The 15891-nt window shown below is 45.2% G+C and overlaps 1 protein-coding gene across 3 annotated transcripts in view; it reads left to right on the top strand.

The window, feature by feature from the left end:
* Positions 1–15891, top strand: part of LOC125465833 (F-BAR domain only protein 1-like) — a 43608-nt gene that overhangs the window by 10377 nt on the left and 17340 nt on the right. For all 3 annotated transcript variants that reach the window (XR_009442825.1, XM_059638610.1, XM_059638611.1), the window contains exons 4-16: positions 2751–2892; positions 3134–3286; positions 3673–3777; positions 5575–5673; positions 7885–7981; positions 8223–8267; positions 8864–8936; positions 11121–11145; positions 12501–12560; positions 13858–14034; positions 14579–14603; positions 15073–15135; positions 15805–15850. Coding sequence is in view for 2 of the 3 variants with exons in the window: in XM_059638610.1 (XP_059494593.1) it covers positions 2751–2892; positions 3134–3286; positions 3673–3777; positions 5575–5673; positions 7885–7981; positions 8223–8267; positions 8864–8936; positions 11121–11145; positions 12501–12560; positions 13858–14034; positions 14579–14603; positions 15073–15135; positions 15805–15850 (1110 nt within the window). In the remaining variant the exon portion in view is untranslated. The remainder of the gene's footprint in view (positions 1–2750; positions 2893–3133; positions 3287–3672; positions 3778–5574; positions 5674–7884; positions 7982–8222; positions 8268–8863; positions 8937–11120; positions 11146–12500; positions 12561–13857; positions 14035–14578; positions 14604–15072; positions 15136–15804; positions 15851–15891) is intronic.

Raw genomic sequence — 15891 nt, 5'->3', positions numbered from 1 at the left:
CCCTAGAAAAGTTCTGAGTGCAGCAGCTATTTACAGGTTATGTGAACAGGGCCTACATTGCTACAGAGACAGTTAGTAGCACAATAGCTTCAGTTTGGCCTCCTAAAGATTCTTCATTTCTTCCAGACAAATGTCATGACCCACTTGCAAAAGTGCACTGATACACAAGCCTCAGTACTCCCGATTGTCATGAAAGTTAAACATATATTCTAAGTTAGCAAAGTCCTTAAATTAATCTCTCTGATGGATTTGTGTGGAGAGAGAACACTGACCAGGTTTCTGTACTTAACAAATAAATCAACTCTATCCATCCAAGGAAAGCACCCAATCAGTGAAGGGTCACTGGCCTCGCACTAAAGTTCTTTGGTCAGCTGGCACAGCTGTAATTGATTTATTTTTATCACGTTTCTGTATTCTCTGCTATTCTCTTTTAAGAAATTTTCCTCAGTCCCTTAAATAGCCCACTAATACCACACACTTATTATTTTACCGTGGGGTTGCTAAGCCCATGATTTCCACAGCTTTCTGCTTCTGGAGTTTGCTTCTAAGAAACTCCAGGATCATTCTCTATCCCTGGCTGATTTTGGAGGCTGTTATCAACAGCAGTTTCTATTGTGATGGACCCTTTCTTTCTGAACATGCACCTAACCTGGCTGTCTTTGTGATATTGGACTCTTGGTGACAGCAACAGCTTTCTTCTGCCTTTCTGTTTTCCTCCAACACTGAACTAAGCAGTTAATTGCCTCCTTAATGTGCACACAATCAAGTAACGTTCCATAAACCTATCACTATTCTCAAACTTAAATGAAACAAACTATGTCTTACCCCTTCTGAACACACAGTATAGAAAGAAAGATCAAAGTTAAACTGTACATTACTCTTCTATGTTAGAACCAGAGTTTATAAATAAAAGCAATAAATCTCATGACTTTTCCTCACAATTTACAAATGCAAATAATCTGGGGGTTTCACTCTTTTCCCCAAAAAACAATCTCTTCAGAATTGGACAATAGTAATTTGTGGGATAGAGGATAATTGAATTATTTTGTCTTCCCAACATTGAGGCCTGTAGTTCCCTCTTGAAGTGGAATACATTAATTTTTTTATAATCCTTTCACAGAGGACAGTCCTGATAGACAGCTGTAAAGAATAGGCTTCTATGTGGATCCTGCTGTAACAGGTGGTTTTCCATTGTGCAGTCCCTTGGAACTTCACGTTACTTTTCTCTCTCCTTATTTTTCATGGTATCTCTTGCAGAGTTGTATGCATTGTGTCAGTGAAATTCCATTCTGTCTAGAACAAACAAAAACATAAATTACTGGATAAACTCAGCAGGTTTGTGAGCCTCTCTGGAAGAAAACCGACTCGAAACTGGACTCCATCAGTTTCTGTTTTAGGTTGTTCCAGATCGTCAGCATCTGCAGTTCTTTGTTTTGATTCATTCTGTCTGAAGATCTGAGCGGAAATAGTAGGGCTGCTTATGTCAATTTTTGGAATGTTTTGGGATTTCTCCTCTGTGATTTTTAAATCATTGGCGAAACCGAGATATCACTTGCTCAGATGTGCAGCCAGGAGATGAATTCTTACTGAGGTACACGTTATCATCCTCCACTCCCACGGTGAGATGGGGTCTCGCGCACGCACACGCACACGCATTCTTACTGCAGTCCACATTGAAGTGAGGTCTGCTTTGTTGATAGGTTGGCTTGTTCCAGTGGGAGCCCAGGCTTCCAGCTATGGCAGCAATATCCAATCAGATATATCTTTATTTTTAACCTTTCCCCTTTTCAAGCATGCAATTTTTATTTGTTTTTGTCATTTTTTTTTGCTCTGACTCCCTCCAGCCTCATTGTCTAGTTGGATTGCTGGCCCAACCCGGACTCGGGACCGCTGTTGACCTGCAAAGCAGCCTGTCCCTCTAAATTTTATAGCTGCAAGTTTCTCCTGTTCTATTAGCTCTGAAATGCTTTCTCTTTGCCTCTTCTGTGTTGAGTAATACTAGAATGTTTGTTTGTTTGTTTGTTTGTTTATGGCGTTCAGTGTTATCAGCATTTGGCAGTGTCTGTATCTTCTGGGTCATCAGATTATGTTTTTATCCCTCCCTTGGTGTAAAGTGTAATGTCTCTGAATTGACCTCCTTTAGAAATTGCAGTGATCACTGCTGCTGACCAAGTTGTAACAGGGAGTTAACATTGCAGCGCAGCACACCACAGCTCACCATGTTGCATCTCTGCCTGTGTGTACCTCCAAAACTGAATTGTATTTGACAATTGTCACCCTTTGGTTTAACTAGAAGAGTCTTTAGAGTAAATAATAGTGCAATAAGTGCCTTATTATAACTATTTACAGGTTACACAAATATGACTTCCATCACTACAGGAGACCACACGAAGCTCAGGTCTACCTATCGTTGCTCTGATAGAGAATCCAAAGCATCATCACAGTGGACAGTGCTTGCTGTGTTCAGTCATTAACCCTTTCAGTCCCACATACATTGAGCAGCAGGGTCAGGACAGGGTCAGTGTGGGGTTGGGGCAGGATCAGAGCAGAGCCAGTGTGGGGTCACTGTGGGTTTGGCGCTGGGTGTGTGTCTGTGTGTGTGTGTGTGTCAGCATTCACCGTGCACTGTGCTGCATTGAACGTGCCTGAATCGCAGGGACATGGAGACATTGGAGCCAGGATGTGCTTCCCAATGATTAAATTTGGCTTGTAACTGCAGCGCGTGAGATGTAACTCTGTGACTCTTTCAGGACGTTTGCTCCAATGTGGGAGGTCTTCCGGACCTCAGCTGATAAATTGGCTCTTTGCCATTTCGAGTTGGTGCGGAAACTCAACGACTTGATCAAAGAAATGAACCGGTTCAATGAGGAGCAGGTCAAAATGCACAGGAAGGTAATGAGTGGGCTGATCACCAGCAATTCTTAGTCTTATCCAACCAGTCCAGAGTTTGGAACTGGAGCGGACCTGGGCTGTATAATAACTCCCAGGTCCCATATTCTGGCTGGATGGAATACACTGCACTTGCCGCCTCAATGGAATTTTGTATAATTCCCAGATCAGCTGAGATGCGACCCATCAAAATCATTTCCTTTTGTCTCTTTCTATCTATCTCTCTCTCTCCCATTACCCCCAGACAAAGGAGGAGGTGTCAGGGACACTGGAAGCTGTGCAGAATGTCCAATCCAGTGGCCAGCTCCTGCAGAAATGCAAAGACAATTATCAAAGCAAATGGCTGGAGTGGGACAGACTGAAAAAGGACGGTGCTTCTCAGAAAGAGATCGATAAGGTACCAGGGCTTAGGGTGTCTTAGTTCCTCAGGAAATGATTCCCACTTGAATAGAGCTTCCACACACTGACACTCACCATGGTACGGGGTCCCTCTTCCCCCACTACTTCTTCCTCCCTCCCCCCCCCCCCCCCACTACTTCTTCTTCCTTTCCTCCCCCCCCCCTTCCCCTTCTTTCCCACCCTCTTCTTCCTCCCCCCCCCCCACCCCCCCACCGGAGTACAGTCACAGTCGGACACAGACAGGTTTACATTGAAGAGGTCTGGTTTGTTGATGAGCTACCTTGCTCTAGTGGGTGCTCCGAGCCTCCCCTTGCGTGTGGGACAGTTTGTCTTGTCCTCGTTCACTCCAAGGAAGTACTGACTCGCCCCGACTCTTCCTCACAGGCTGAAGCCAAATCCAAGAAAGCTGCAGAATCGTACAAAGCAAGCATCAAGAAATATCGTACTACTTGGTCTGATTACCAGCTGAAGATGGCCGACGCTGCCCAGGTTAGAGCAGATAACATCAAGATGGGGGATGGGTGTGTAGCTAATACTGAAGAGAACTGTAACCAATTACAGGAATACATTCATTAACTTGGAGAATTCCCACGGGTTTGGTAAATGAACTTCAAAAATGTGAACTAGTAGGAAGAATAGGGAGAATCTTTTTTACTTTTGAAGGTGTGCATCTGGGTGTGGAGAAGAAATTGAGGATCTTTGAGTACAGATACATTAATTGCTGAAAAATGCACCAGGAGTTTCCAAGATTATTTTACAAAAAACTATCCCCAAGCTTTATTTCTGCAGATGTGAACAGCTTTACTTATGTTGAACTTGGTTAGATCACATTTAGACAACATGTGCTCTGCGCTGTGTTGTAAAAGATATTGCAGCATTGGCTGGGGGACAGAGCAGATTTACAAAGACAAAAAAAACTGGAAATGTGAAGGTTTAACATCAGGAAATGATAAACAAACAGGCTGGGTTTTTTCTTTTCCAAAAGGGCGATCTAATCAAGATCTTTAAAATGAGAAAGGGTTGTGTTGGAGTGGTTTGAGAATGCTTCCTCGTATGGGTTGTGGGTGTGCGGTGGGACCACCATGAGAGGTCATCAATAGAAGATCATCCCCAAGAAAACCAAAAAGACATTTGGAAGAAGATAGCGTGGAGCTGGATGAACACAGCAGGCCAAGCAGCATCTCAGGAGCACAAAAGCTGACGTTTCGGGCCTAGACCCTTCTTCAGAGCCTGATGAAGGGTCTAGGCCCGAAACGTCAGCTTTTGTGCTCCTGAGATGCTGCTGGGCCTGCTGTGTTCATCCAGCCTCACATTTTATTATCTTGGATTCTCCAGCATCTGCAGTTCCCATTATCATTGAGACATTTGGAAGAACTGTGATGGGAATGTGGATCACGCTCTGACAGGGAGAGAATAGTATCGATGTGTTTACAAAAAAATCTAGTGAAAGCCATGAGGGAGAAGGAATAGAAGATTGTGATGGTTGGGGGGGGGGGGGGTTCAAGGGGTACATAGACACCAGCATGGGTTGGTCAGGCCGAATGGCCTGCATATCTGCCCTAGGGTCACCAAGCTTGCTTGTGTGGGAGGCTGGAAGTGACAATGATTAGAGAGGGCAGTTGGTGAAGTTGAAGTGTTTGAGTTTTGAGCTGTGTGAATGTGAGATGGGTGGAGATGGGTGGAGCAGTGACAGTAAAAGGTGTTCCTGGGACAAGATTCCTCCTGTCTTTTCATTGTACCAGAGTTTGCAGGAACTGGCCATGTCCCTCAACCTCATTCGAATGATCAATTGAGGAGGGAGAACTCAAATACAGTACTTGCATTTGAGAAATAGTTCACGGTTCTGACATTTCTTCCAAAGGAGCTATTAAACTGAGAGCTGGGATGTGCTGTTAGAGCAATGACTAGGAACTCTGCATTAGGCTGGCAAAGGTTCTGTCATGGTGAGATTGTACTGTGACCAGACATTTGGAGAGAATGGAACATGCAAGAAAGAAAATGTAATTTTAGTTTGGGGTGGGGTGAATTTAGAAACCCCACAAACTGCCTGAGATCTACAAGACAGTGCAAAGTTTGAAAAGTACGTGAGAAAATAAAAATCATTTAATGATACGTGGTGAGGGTGGGGCGGTGTGGGGTGGATTCTGAGAATGGGGTTTAGTGGGTGATACTGAGCCAGCTCCGAAAGGGTTACTGTGGTTTTGGATTCTGCTCTGGATCCTGCAGGATCTCTCCTTGTTTTTGTCCTTCCAAGATCCCAATCCTCTGATTTTTCTGACTCTGCAGAAGTTCCAGCAGGTTGAAGAGATTCACCTGAGACACATGAAGGGGTTAGTCAAGTCATACTGCCATTCCATTGAAGATACTCATGTTCAGGTGGGCCAGGTGAGTCTCCAATCTGCAGCTCACTGTCGGACTGAGCTATAATTTAGAAATAAAACAACTGAAAGAACTACGGACACTGTAAATCAGAAACAAAACTGAAGTAGCTGGAAACCCTCGACAGGTCTGGCAGCATCTGTGAAGAAAAATTAGAGATGATGTTTTGGATCCGGTGACCCTTCCTCAAATAGTTCTTCTGAGGAAGGACCACTGGACCCAAAACGTTAATTCTGATTTCTCTTCAGGGATGCTGCAAGACCTTTAGCTTTTCTAGTAGTTAGAAATGTTGTATCTGTATGCAAACGAAAATAAGAGTTAAATGATGAGAAGGTAGCATATCTAGGTATGTATTCCTGAAAATGTGGATATTTTCCAATCAGTCTGTTCAGAGATGTACGATACAGTTCTGGAGTGGGTGGGATTCATAGTTCTTCCTTGAGTTTACAAGATTTAAGGGGCAATCAAACTGAACGTAGAACATAGAACATTACAGCACAGTACAGGCCCTTCGGCCCTTGATGTTGTGCCGACCCGTCATACTGATCTCAAGCCCATCTAACCTACACTATTCCATGTATGTCCATATGCTTATCCAATGGTGACTTAAATGTACCTAAAGTTGGCGAATCTACTACCGTTGCAGGCAAAGCATTCCATTCCCTTACTACTCTGAGTAAAGAAACTACCTCTGACATCTGTCCTATATCTTTTACCCCTCAATTTAAAGCTATGCCCCCTCGTGTTCGCCATCACTATCCTAGGAAAAAGGCTCTCCCTATCTAACCCTCTGATTATCTTATACGTCTCGATTAGGTCCCCTCTCTCTGAGGTGGTTTATGATTAAAGGATTCGTTGAAGTTCAATCTGAGTGAAATTAATTCCCCTCTGGCAGGAGTCCAAAGCAAGGGAGAGAACCTTAAAATCTGAGCCAGGCGTTCAGGTGATGTCAGAAAACACTTCCTTCCAACATCTCCATCCCACCCTACTTCTGAGATTGATTTGATAGATTTTCCTAAAGAGGTTTGAGTTATACACTAGAAGAAGATAACTGTTTCTGAACTGAGTTCAAGTCTGTGTTTTTAGTGAGAGCTCTATTTCAGTCAATTATGTTCCATATAACACTCACCCACTGATTGCTAGCTCACAATATTTATCCAACCAATTATCACTCAATTAACTCTTAGTTAATAAATCCACCACTAATTCCCTTGTCCCATTAGGTTTCGACTATCCTTCCGGACTGTTTTGGATGGCAACAGTTGAGGATTACGTGACAGAGCCCAATAGAAAGGGATATTTTATAGATCAGCCATGATTGAACTGAATGATGGAATGGGTTTGCTGGACTGAATGGCGTACTCCTGATTCTAATCACTTAATTGCATTGGAAACACCAGACAGTGACAATGCTGTTTGTATTTTTTTAAAAACTCAAGGGAAAATGGCAAATAAATGTAGGAGAGCTATTTGTGAAGATTGTTATTATCTGTGTGGCACGGTGGCTCAGTGGTTAGCACTGCTGCCTCAGCACCAGGGACACTGGATCAATTCCACCCTGGTGCGACTATCTGTGTGGAGTTTGCACATTCTCCCCGTGTCTGCGTGGGTTTCCTCCTGATACTCCGGTTTCCTCCCACAGTTCAAAGATGTGCAGGTTAGGTGGATTGGTCATTCTAAATTGCCCGTAGTGCCCAAGGATGTGCAGGCTGGGTGGGTTTGCCATGGTAAGCAAATGTGGGGTAGTGGAATCAGGTGGGGTCGTCAGAGGGTTGGTGCAGACTTAATGGGCTGAATGGTCTCCTCCTGCACTGTAGGGATTCTATGATTAGGCTGTGAGGGGATGGAGTGAAATAGACTCAAACTCTGGAGGGAAAAAATGAAGTGAAGCATTCACAAAAATGTGAGGGATCTTCACACCAATTTGATCTTAAAAACTGTAAGTTAGAGCATTTGGGGAAGTTGGGATACTGGTGAGCTGACCTCCTGAATGGTTGCATTCTCACCCACAATGCCAGTAAGGAGGGAATTCCAGGATTTTGACCCTGTAACACTGAGCGGTGTTTCCCAAGTCGGGATGGCGAGTGGCTTGGAGGGATAGTGGTGTACCCGTGTATCCGCTGACCCTCTAGACAGTGGAGGTAGTGGGTTTGGAAGGTGATGCTGGAGGAACCTTCGCAAATCTCTGGTGAGTTCAGATGTGTTTTTCTTCTTCAGGTTCATGAAGAGTTCAAACAGAATGTGGAGAATATTCAGGTGCAGGACCTGATCCAGAAGTATGCCCTGACCAAAGGGACTGGCAAAGAGAAGCCAGGTAATGTGGGTGTGTTCCCCTCGCTGCCCAATAAAAGGTGGGGTGATGGTGGGGGGGGGGGGCGGGGGAGGAGGAGAGTAGGTGTTGGTATGATTGGGGATTGTGTTGACCCTGTCGCGAAGGCTGGTGTAGGGAGTGAAGTGAGCTGAGCAATGTAATGGCTGTTAAAGTGATGATCTCAGTTTTGGGAGTGTTGCAGGGAGACTCTGTCTGACTCCTGCCTCCATTCTCTCGTTTCCAGGACCAATCGATTTTGAGGAATGTAACCCGGAGGTTTTGCTGGAAGGTGAGCTGTTTCTCATTGGCCTTGCTGTTCCCCAGGATACTGACTGTCCGCGTGCGTGCGCACACACAGATCTGTGGTCTCACCATCAGGGACTGAGCTACGTGGAGAGACCCTGTGTACAGCTCACTGTCTTTAACACTTGGAGCAGCATTATACCTTTATCTTCTGAGCTTTCTCAACCCTGGGTCAGTAATGAGAGCTGTGGGATTGCCACTAGATTGAGAATTTTACTCTCTCCTGCCCTCACTCCTGTTCGATCAGCTTTTCCAGAACCACATGCTGCTGGGCCTGGAGTTCTCAGTGGAGATTTATCAGGGTTTAAAGCTTGTTCTCCCCCAGAGCAATGAACAGAGATTATTTGAGCACCGCTGCTCAAGTTAACAGCACAAACTGGAGGCCAGTGCCATCCTCTGCTGGTTTGAGCCAGTGTCACATGGGCATACAGTCACTGGGAGATTCAAGCACCTCGGAGCTGATTGGGGCAGAATTTTGTTATTTATTGATTTTAAGGCTTCTGCCTGTGGGCTGTCAAGGAGTTTGTTCAGTTGAAACACCTGAGTAATGGGAATTACAATCTGTTATCTCTTGTGAAACAGCACCAAAGAAAAGCAAGCGGAAATCCTTTGTGATCCCAGGACTTGGCAAGAGGGAGAAGGACAGCGATTCCACGTGAGTTTCCACTGCTCCAGCTCCAACTCCAAGAAAATTAGTGATTGACAAACAGAGTGAGACAGGCCACTCGGTCCATTTGCCTCACTTCATTTAGAGACTCGTCCATCTCCTATTTAGGAAATTCATGATAATCACACAACTTTTCCTTAAAAATCAAACCGCTAATACCGCTCTTATTTCCCCACCTGCACCCCATTCCCAACGGAATTTGCAACCTATCTTCCCACCAATTTAATCACCTCCTGCAACTGTTTGACTGCACTTCTGATCCATTACCCATGTTTGCTCCCTATCCCTGGATATCTGTTAGTCAATGTGACAAATAAATGAGCTTTGGGGAAGGCAACTGGGCTATGTTCCCAAAGAGAATGGAGTATAAAAATAGAAAAGTCTTACAATAATTATACAAGGTACTGTGCAGACCACATGCTGAAATACTGGGCCCTGATCTAAGGAAAGATGTACCGGCATTGGAGGGAGCCCAGAGAATGCTTCCAGGTATGGAGGGTCTGTCTTATGAGGAGAGTTTGGGTAGATTGGGCAAAAAAAACCTCCAAAGAACTGCAAATAGAACCATTAGAGCTGTACAGCACGGAAACAGACCCTCCAGTCCAACTTGTCCATGCCGACCGGAGATCCTAAATAAATCTCTTCCCATTTTCCAGCATTTGGCCCATATCCCTCTGATCCCTTCCTATTCATGTACCCATCCAGGTGCCTTTCAAAAATGTTGTAATTGTACCAGTCTCCACCACTTCCTCTGGCAGCTCATTCCGTACACGCACCACCCTCTGTGTTTTTATATCTTTCCCCTCTCAACTTCAACCTATGCCTCCTAGTTTTGGACTCTTTCCCATTCCCCCCCCCCCCCCCACCCCCAAGGAAAAGACCTTGTCCATTTACCCTATCCAAGCACCTCATGATATTATAAACCTCTATAAGGTCACCCCTCAGCCTCTGATGCTCCACGGAAAGTAGCACCAGTTTATTCACACTCTCCCTGTTGCTCAAACCCTCCAACCCTGGTTACATCCTTGTAATTCTTCTTTGAACCCTTTTCAAGTTTCACAATATTCCTCCTTTATAGCAAGGAGACCAGAACTGCATGCAGTATTCCAATGGCCTCACCAATGTCCTGTACAGCTGTAACTTGACCTCCTACCTCCTAAGTCCTATACTCAATGCACGGACCAATAAAAGCAAGCATACCAAATGTCCCCTCCGCTATCCTGTCTAGCTTGGACTCTACTTTCGAGGAACTATGAACCTGCACTACAAAGTCTCCTTGTTCAACAACACTCCCCAGGACCTTACCATTAAGTGTATAAGTGCTGCCCTGATTTGCCTTTCCAAAATGCAACACCTCACATTTATCTAAATTGAACTCCCTCAGCCCATTGGCCCATCTGATCAAGATCCCATTGTACTCTGAGGCAGCCTCCTTCACTGCCCACTACCACTTCCAGCTTTACTGTCATTTGCAAACTTACAAACTGTACCTTTCTGAGTTCATATCCAGATCATTTATATGAATGACGAAAAGCTGAATAAATGCTGGAAATCTGAATCATAAACAGAAATTACTGGGGGAAAAACTCAACAGGTCTAGCAGCATCTGTGGAGAGGGAAACCGAGTTAATGTTTCGAGTCCAGTAATCCTCCTTTAGAACGGTTCTGACTCATTGACACTGCTTTTTCTCATCCAATACTGCCAGATGTGCTGAGTTTCTCTAGCAATATCTTATTTTGTTGCCTGTACTCATTGAAGTTTAGAAGAATGAGAGGGTGACCTCCTTGAGACTACAGGAGTCCTAGGGACTTAACAGGGGGGATGTAGAGAAGTTGTTTCCCCTTGTGGGAGGTTCGAAGACCAGAGGGCACCATCTGCAAGCAAGGGGCCACATGTTTTAGACCGAGAGGATCAGGAATTTTGAGAGCAGTAAATCTGGGGAATTCTTTATCACACACAGATGACAATCAGTGATCATGGAGTGAGTTGAGAGCATGAGGGGAATCACAAGGTGAGGGGGTAGCGTGGGGACTTATCCATAGCGTGGGGTGAGAGCTCAGGATGGGAATCAGTGGGTGGGGGGTGTACACAGAAGCGAGTGTGATGCTGTCTGTTATTCTGAGAATAGTTTAGTTGTTCATAACAATTGCCTTTTTTCCCTTTTTTTATAGGGGCTCTCCGGATGCTGACTCCATCGTGAGTAGACAAACTCTCGACTGTCGCTAGCCCACCCTTAGCTGGTGACTTCCCACATTTTGCTCCCATCGTTTTCTTTTTATGACCGCGGGTTGGAGTAAAATATTTTGCTCCTCGTGAGTAATGGTGCATTTGAGCGATCACTAGACAGTGAGTCCTATTGACTTGCTGTGATCATTGAACAATTGTTTGGATGGTTCTAGGTTACCTTATACAACTGGCCACCTTTTATATTTGAGACTAAGTAGTGAGATTTTGAGATAGTTAAATATTGGGCCATTAGAAGTAAATAAACTGTGATGATCACCATCTTGGTTTATGAGAGTTATATTTGGAATTTCCTTCCTCTGTCGAGTTTCTTCAGTGTCTGTCTGGGGTGGGGTAGGTGTCACAACGTACACTTTAAACCTGCTTTAATTGTCTGACTTCATTGCACACCAGGCAAACCCCCTGTAGTTCGTTTCTGCATCTCTGTTCAGATGTAATAATGTAATACTGGGACAAAGTCTGCCTGGCACAGGATAAACAGAATGAAATACTGATATTCTAAAGCATTGAAAGGTTAGAATATGAATTAGGATTAGGCCATTCAGCCTCCACTATGTTATTCAATGATATTGTGATTGATCTCATTATGTCTTAACTCCCCTTTCCTGTCTACCCCACATAACCCTAAACTCCATTGATCAAAAATCAGTTAATTTAACCTTTTTTATGACCCAGTCGTGGGATATGGGTGTCACTGCTTGGGTCAGTATTTATTGCCTGTCCCTAATTCACATTGAGAAGGTGTGGGTGAACTGTCACCTTGAACCGCTACAGTCCACCTGCTGTGGATTGACCCACAATGCCCTTGGGGAGGGAATTCCAGGATTTTGACTCAGTAACATTGAAGGAATGGTGATTATATTTCCAAGTCAGGATGGTGAGTGGCTTGCAGGAGGGCTTGCAGAGGGTGGTGTTCCCATGTATCTGCTGCCCTTGTCCTTCTAGATGGAAGTGGTTGTGGGTTTAGAAGGTGCTGTCTGAGGATCTTTGGTCAATTTCTGCAGTGCATCATGTAGATAGTACACACTGCAGTTATGGAGCATCGGTGATGGAGGGAGTGGATGCTTGTGGATGTGATGCCAATCAAACGGGCTGCTTTGTCCTGGTCAGTGTCAAGCTTCGTGTTGTTGAAGCTGCACTTATCCAGGGAAGTGGGGAGTATTCCATCACACTCCTAACTTGTACTGACCCAGCCTTCCCTGCTGTCAGGGGAAGAGAACTCCACAAATTTATGACCCCTCCGAGAAAACCTCTTGTCATCTTCTGAGCTGGTATTTGCAGCTACATTTGCGTGTGTTGTCTTACAGAATTCTCCCGAGGTGGATGAAGAAGGTTACACCATCAGACCTGAAATTGTCCGGAACGATATCCTTGCCTCTGTCTTTTCCAAGTGAGCCTGTTCCATTGCGCCATAAAGCTCCATGGGCAGGTTCTTCCCAAATCCATGCTTAGCTCCTCATTTTACTGATTTCCAGTCGATGGGGGAAGAGAAAGTTGCACAGTTTCTTGTTCAAGATTCAAACAGAGGGGGATTAGTTGATAGATGGAGTGTGAGAGGAAAAGGAAGCAAGAGTGAATTGAATTTATATAGCACCTTACAAGGTCTTAGGAAATAACGAAGTGTATTGCAGTTAACGATGTTCATTTTGTAATTATAATCAGTAAATGCTTAATCCTCTATAGTCCTATAGGACTACAAAGCTGCTCCCACATTACAGGGAGATGACGTGTCCTGGTTTAACCTGAGGGTCACCATGCCTCAGGTGAGGGGAGAGGTTGAGAAGGAGAGACCTTCATGGTAATTTCAGCCGGTGTGGGATTGGACCCCGTGCTGCGTCACAAACCAGTCTTCCAGCCAGGGTACCACCATGTAGGAAATTCAACAAACCATTTGCATAATGTACAGAAATAAGCAAGAGGATAATGTTTTCTTGATATTGATTCAGGAATAATATTGGACCCAGACACTGGGGCAAGCTGCCCTGCCCTTGTGTAAATGGGACCTTTGTCATCCTGTGAGAACAGACAGAGCCTCAGTTCGACATTTTGTACAGAGGAGGGTACCTCTGGCAGTGCAGCCCCTTCGCTGCAGGAGTAGCCAAGAGTTTGTGCCCATGTATACAGTGGGGGCTTGATCCCTGAGCCTTCAGACCCCAACACCAGGTTGCTGACAGAGTCCAAGCTGAACCTGGAAGTCCCAGGGGAGTGTTGGCAGGATTGAATAGGATGTCTGTGGTGACTGGTAATGGGGCAGCATGGAGACTGCAAGCCCTCAATGGAACTCCAGAAATGTAGTCACCAGCTTGGTGGTACTTGGCCCAATGTCTGTAAACCTTCACTGCCGACTCCCCCCGTCCAAACGGTGTCCTGCATCCTCCAGTTGGATGGCAGCCAGTAAGCCCCCTGATTTTGAGGAAAGTATTGAAACGTTGTCTTTGAGAGTCAGACAGTATCCAATAGAGACTGACTTTGACTTTGACAAAGAGCTAATGTTCATTGCTGGGAGCAATGCCAAGGAACGGGGGGTTTAACAAAAACTGTGAAAGTGGCTGACAGGGAGCTGGTGATGTTGGTATGCTCTGTGTGCTTTAACTGACCCACACTGGAGGAGTTGTCCCACCTCTTGCCCAGTTCCAATGAGACTTCCTTGACTTTTCCGAACATGAGAGGGAGACCCGGCCCTGCTCCTCCAGTGACTCGGACTTTGATGATGATGAACCCCGGAAGTTCCACGTGGAGATCAAACCGGTGACGGTGAAAGACTGGGCCTCTGACCAAGCCACATCAGTAGAGCAGCTGAGGGCCTCGATTGGGAATATCGTCCTCTCCTCCAATCCCACTGTAAGCATCTGACCATCTCCGTTTGGGAAGGAGAGGCCATGGCAGCCACTCTCATGCACTGGTAACTCGGCCGGGGGTGGCGGGGGGGGGGGGGGGGGGGGGGGGGCAGCGGGCAGCGGGCAGGAGTCTTGAGGCTAGGAGGTGGGCTCAATGAGGGCAGGGAGTTGGTGATATAAGAACAACATTCTGAAGCAAGCTGCAAGTTTACATTAAATGGGTCAAGTCTGCGCAGAAGTAGCTAGTGATTTTATTTATGGTTTTGGGGGAGGAATAGGTCTTGATCACAACATCCAAGGTCACCCTCCCATGCAGGAGAGAGTCTATTCCTAGGGCAGTCTGCCCAGGAGAGGCAATGCCAGTTGGGAAGCATAGATTTCCTCATTTGCTCCACTCGCTGGTGGGCGGGAACTTTCCTCAACTAAATGGAACAATCTTCACCAGGAATTTCTGAGGGGTGGGAGAGAGAATCTCAAAATCTGGCACTTACTGTAGAAATGTCCAAAGTAATAAATGCATTCACCCTCTTCTTCCTGTTCTTTTGCAGATTCCATCCAAAAGGAATTCCACACGTAAGTGTCTGTCTCAATCCATCCAGACATCTTTCACCGCTGAGATTGGATTGTCTGTTGTGAAGGGGAGCAATTGCAGAAGAGTGAGAATAATTAGAAAGCTCTTTGAAAGAGCTGGTATGGGAAGGCAGGCCAAATAGCCTCCCATGCTGTATAGCTCTACAGTTAATGTGTGTTTAACTCTGTTATGGAAAAAGGACAAAGTGAGGCCCAGGATTCGGGATAGCCAACAGCCATGAGAGCTCAGGGATAGAGTTGGGCTCGGTTATGTCTGGGAAGAGAAGCCAGACAGAGGAGTTTTATTGTTGTGTTAATAGTCTTTGAAGAGCGATCATTCTTGGTGTTGCTATGTCTGATCCTAAAGGCAGCAGGCTCTGCTTTATTTGAATGTTTCTTGCTGCATTTTTAATCTGGCACTGTCTTTGCTCTCTGCTCTAATGCCTGTTTTATTGCTGGCTCTCTCCTATAGGGCACCCAATCCAATTGGCTCCACTTGCTGTGGAAGGGAATCCCCAGGGTATTCACACTAGAGGTAAGGTGACATTTCAGAAACTCTGTCAGATGTGTGTTAATGCAGCCGTCACAACTGTCGGTAGCTGCCAACTTTCCAGCTGGTTTTGCTGTAATGATCAACCATTTCACAAAGTGCCTGTAACTGGAACCATTTCAAGATCTCCATTTAGTTTCCCTGGATCATTCAGCCTTTGCCTGGTAGCTACTGACAATATGTGACTGTGTTCCTTCCTAAACTCAACTTGGTATCTGCTGAAACTGCACCAGTGCGAAAGAGTTAACATGTCCCCTAATGATGTGTTGCAGCAAATCTCAGTTCCTCATTTTTTATCCACAAGCTCCTATTATCACCCTTTGACACAGCAGTTGTTGAAAAGTCCCTTCACCTAAAACATATGAGTAAATGTTTTTATATGGATTTGGTAGTGTTCAATAGGGACTGTGCATATACAGTTCCTACTTCAGTTCATGTCTGCACACACCTGCTGTGCATGTCAACTACTTCACCTCTTCAAAACCCCGCTAGACCGTCTGAGTTCTGTATAAGGGGCTCCTCCAGGAACTTAGATTGGCATGCATTAGTGAGCTCAATTAAATATAATTTTGTTGCTCCCTGGTCTTGATCTTGACACAAACTTATTCTTTGTTTGCATGATGACTCTGATTTCTGTGTTCGCTCCAAATGAAGAGGCAGCTATATTCCAATGCAGCAGCCCAGGCTCTGAGTCTGGCAGGTATGTGATCTGACCTATACTCATCAGGCCTTCGCTGGGAG

This window comes from Stegostoma tigrinum, chromosome 30, assembly GCF_030684315.1.
Source record: "Stegostoma tigrinum isolate sSteTig4 chromosome 30, sSteTig4.hap1, whole genome shotgun sequence".
NCBI classification, from domain to species: Eukaryota; Metazoa; Chordata; class Chondrichthyes; order Orectolobiformes; family Stegostomatidae; genus Stegostoma; species Stegostoma tigrinum.
The sequence above is the reverse complement of the archived record's forward strand: the minus strand, read 5'-3'. Positions and strand labels throughout refer to the sequence as shown.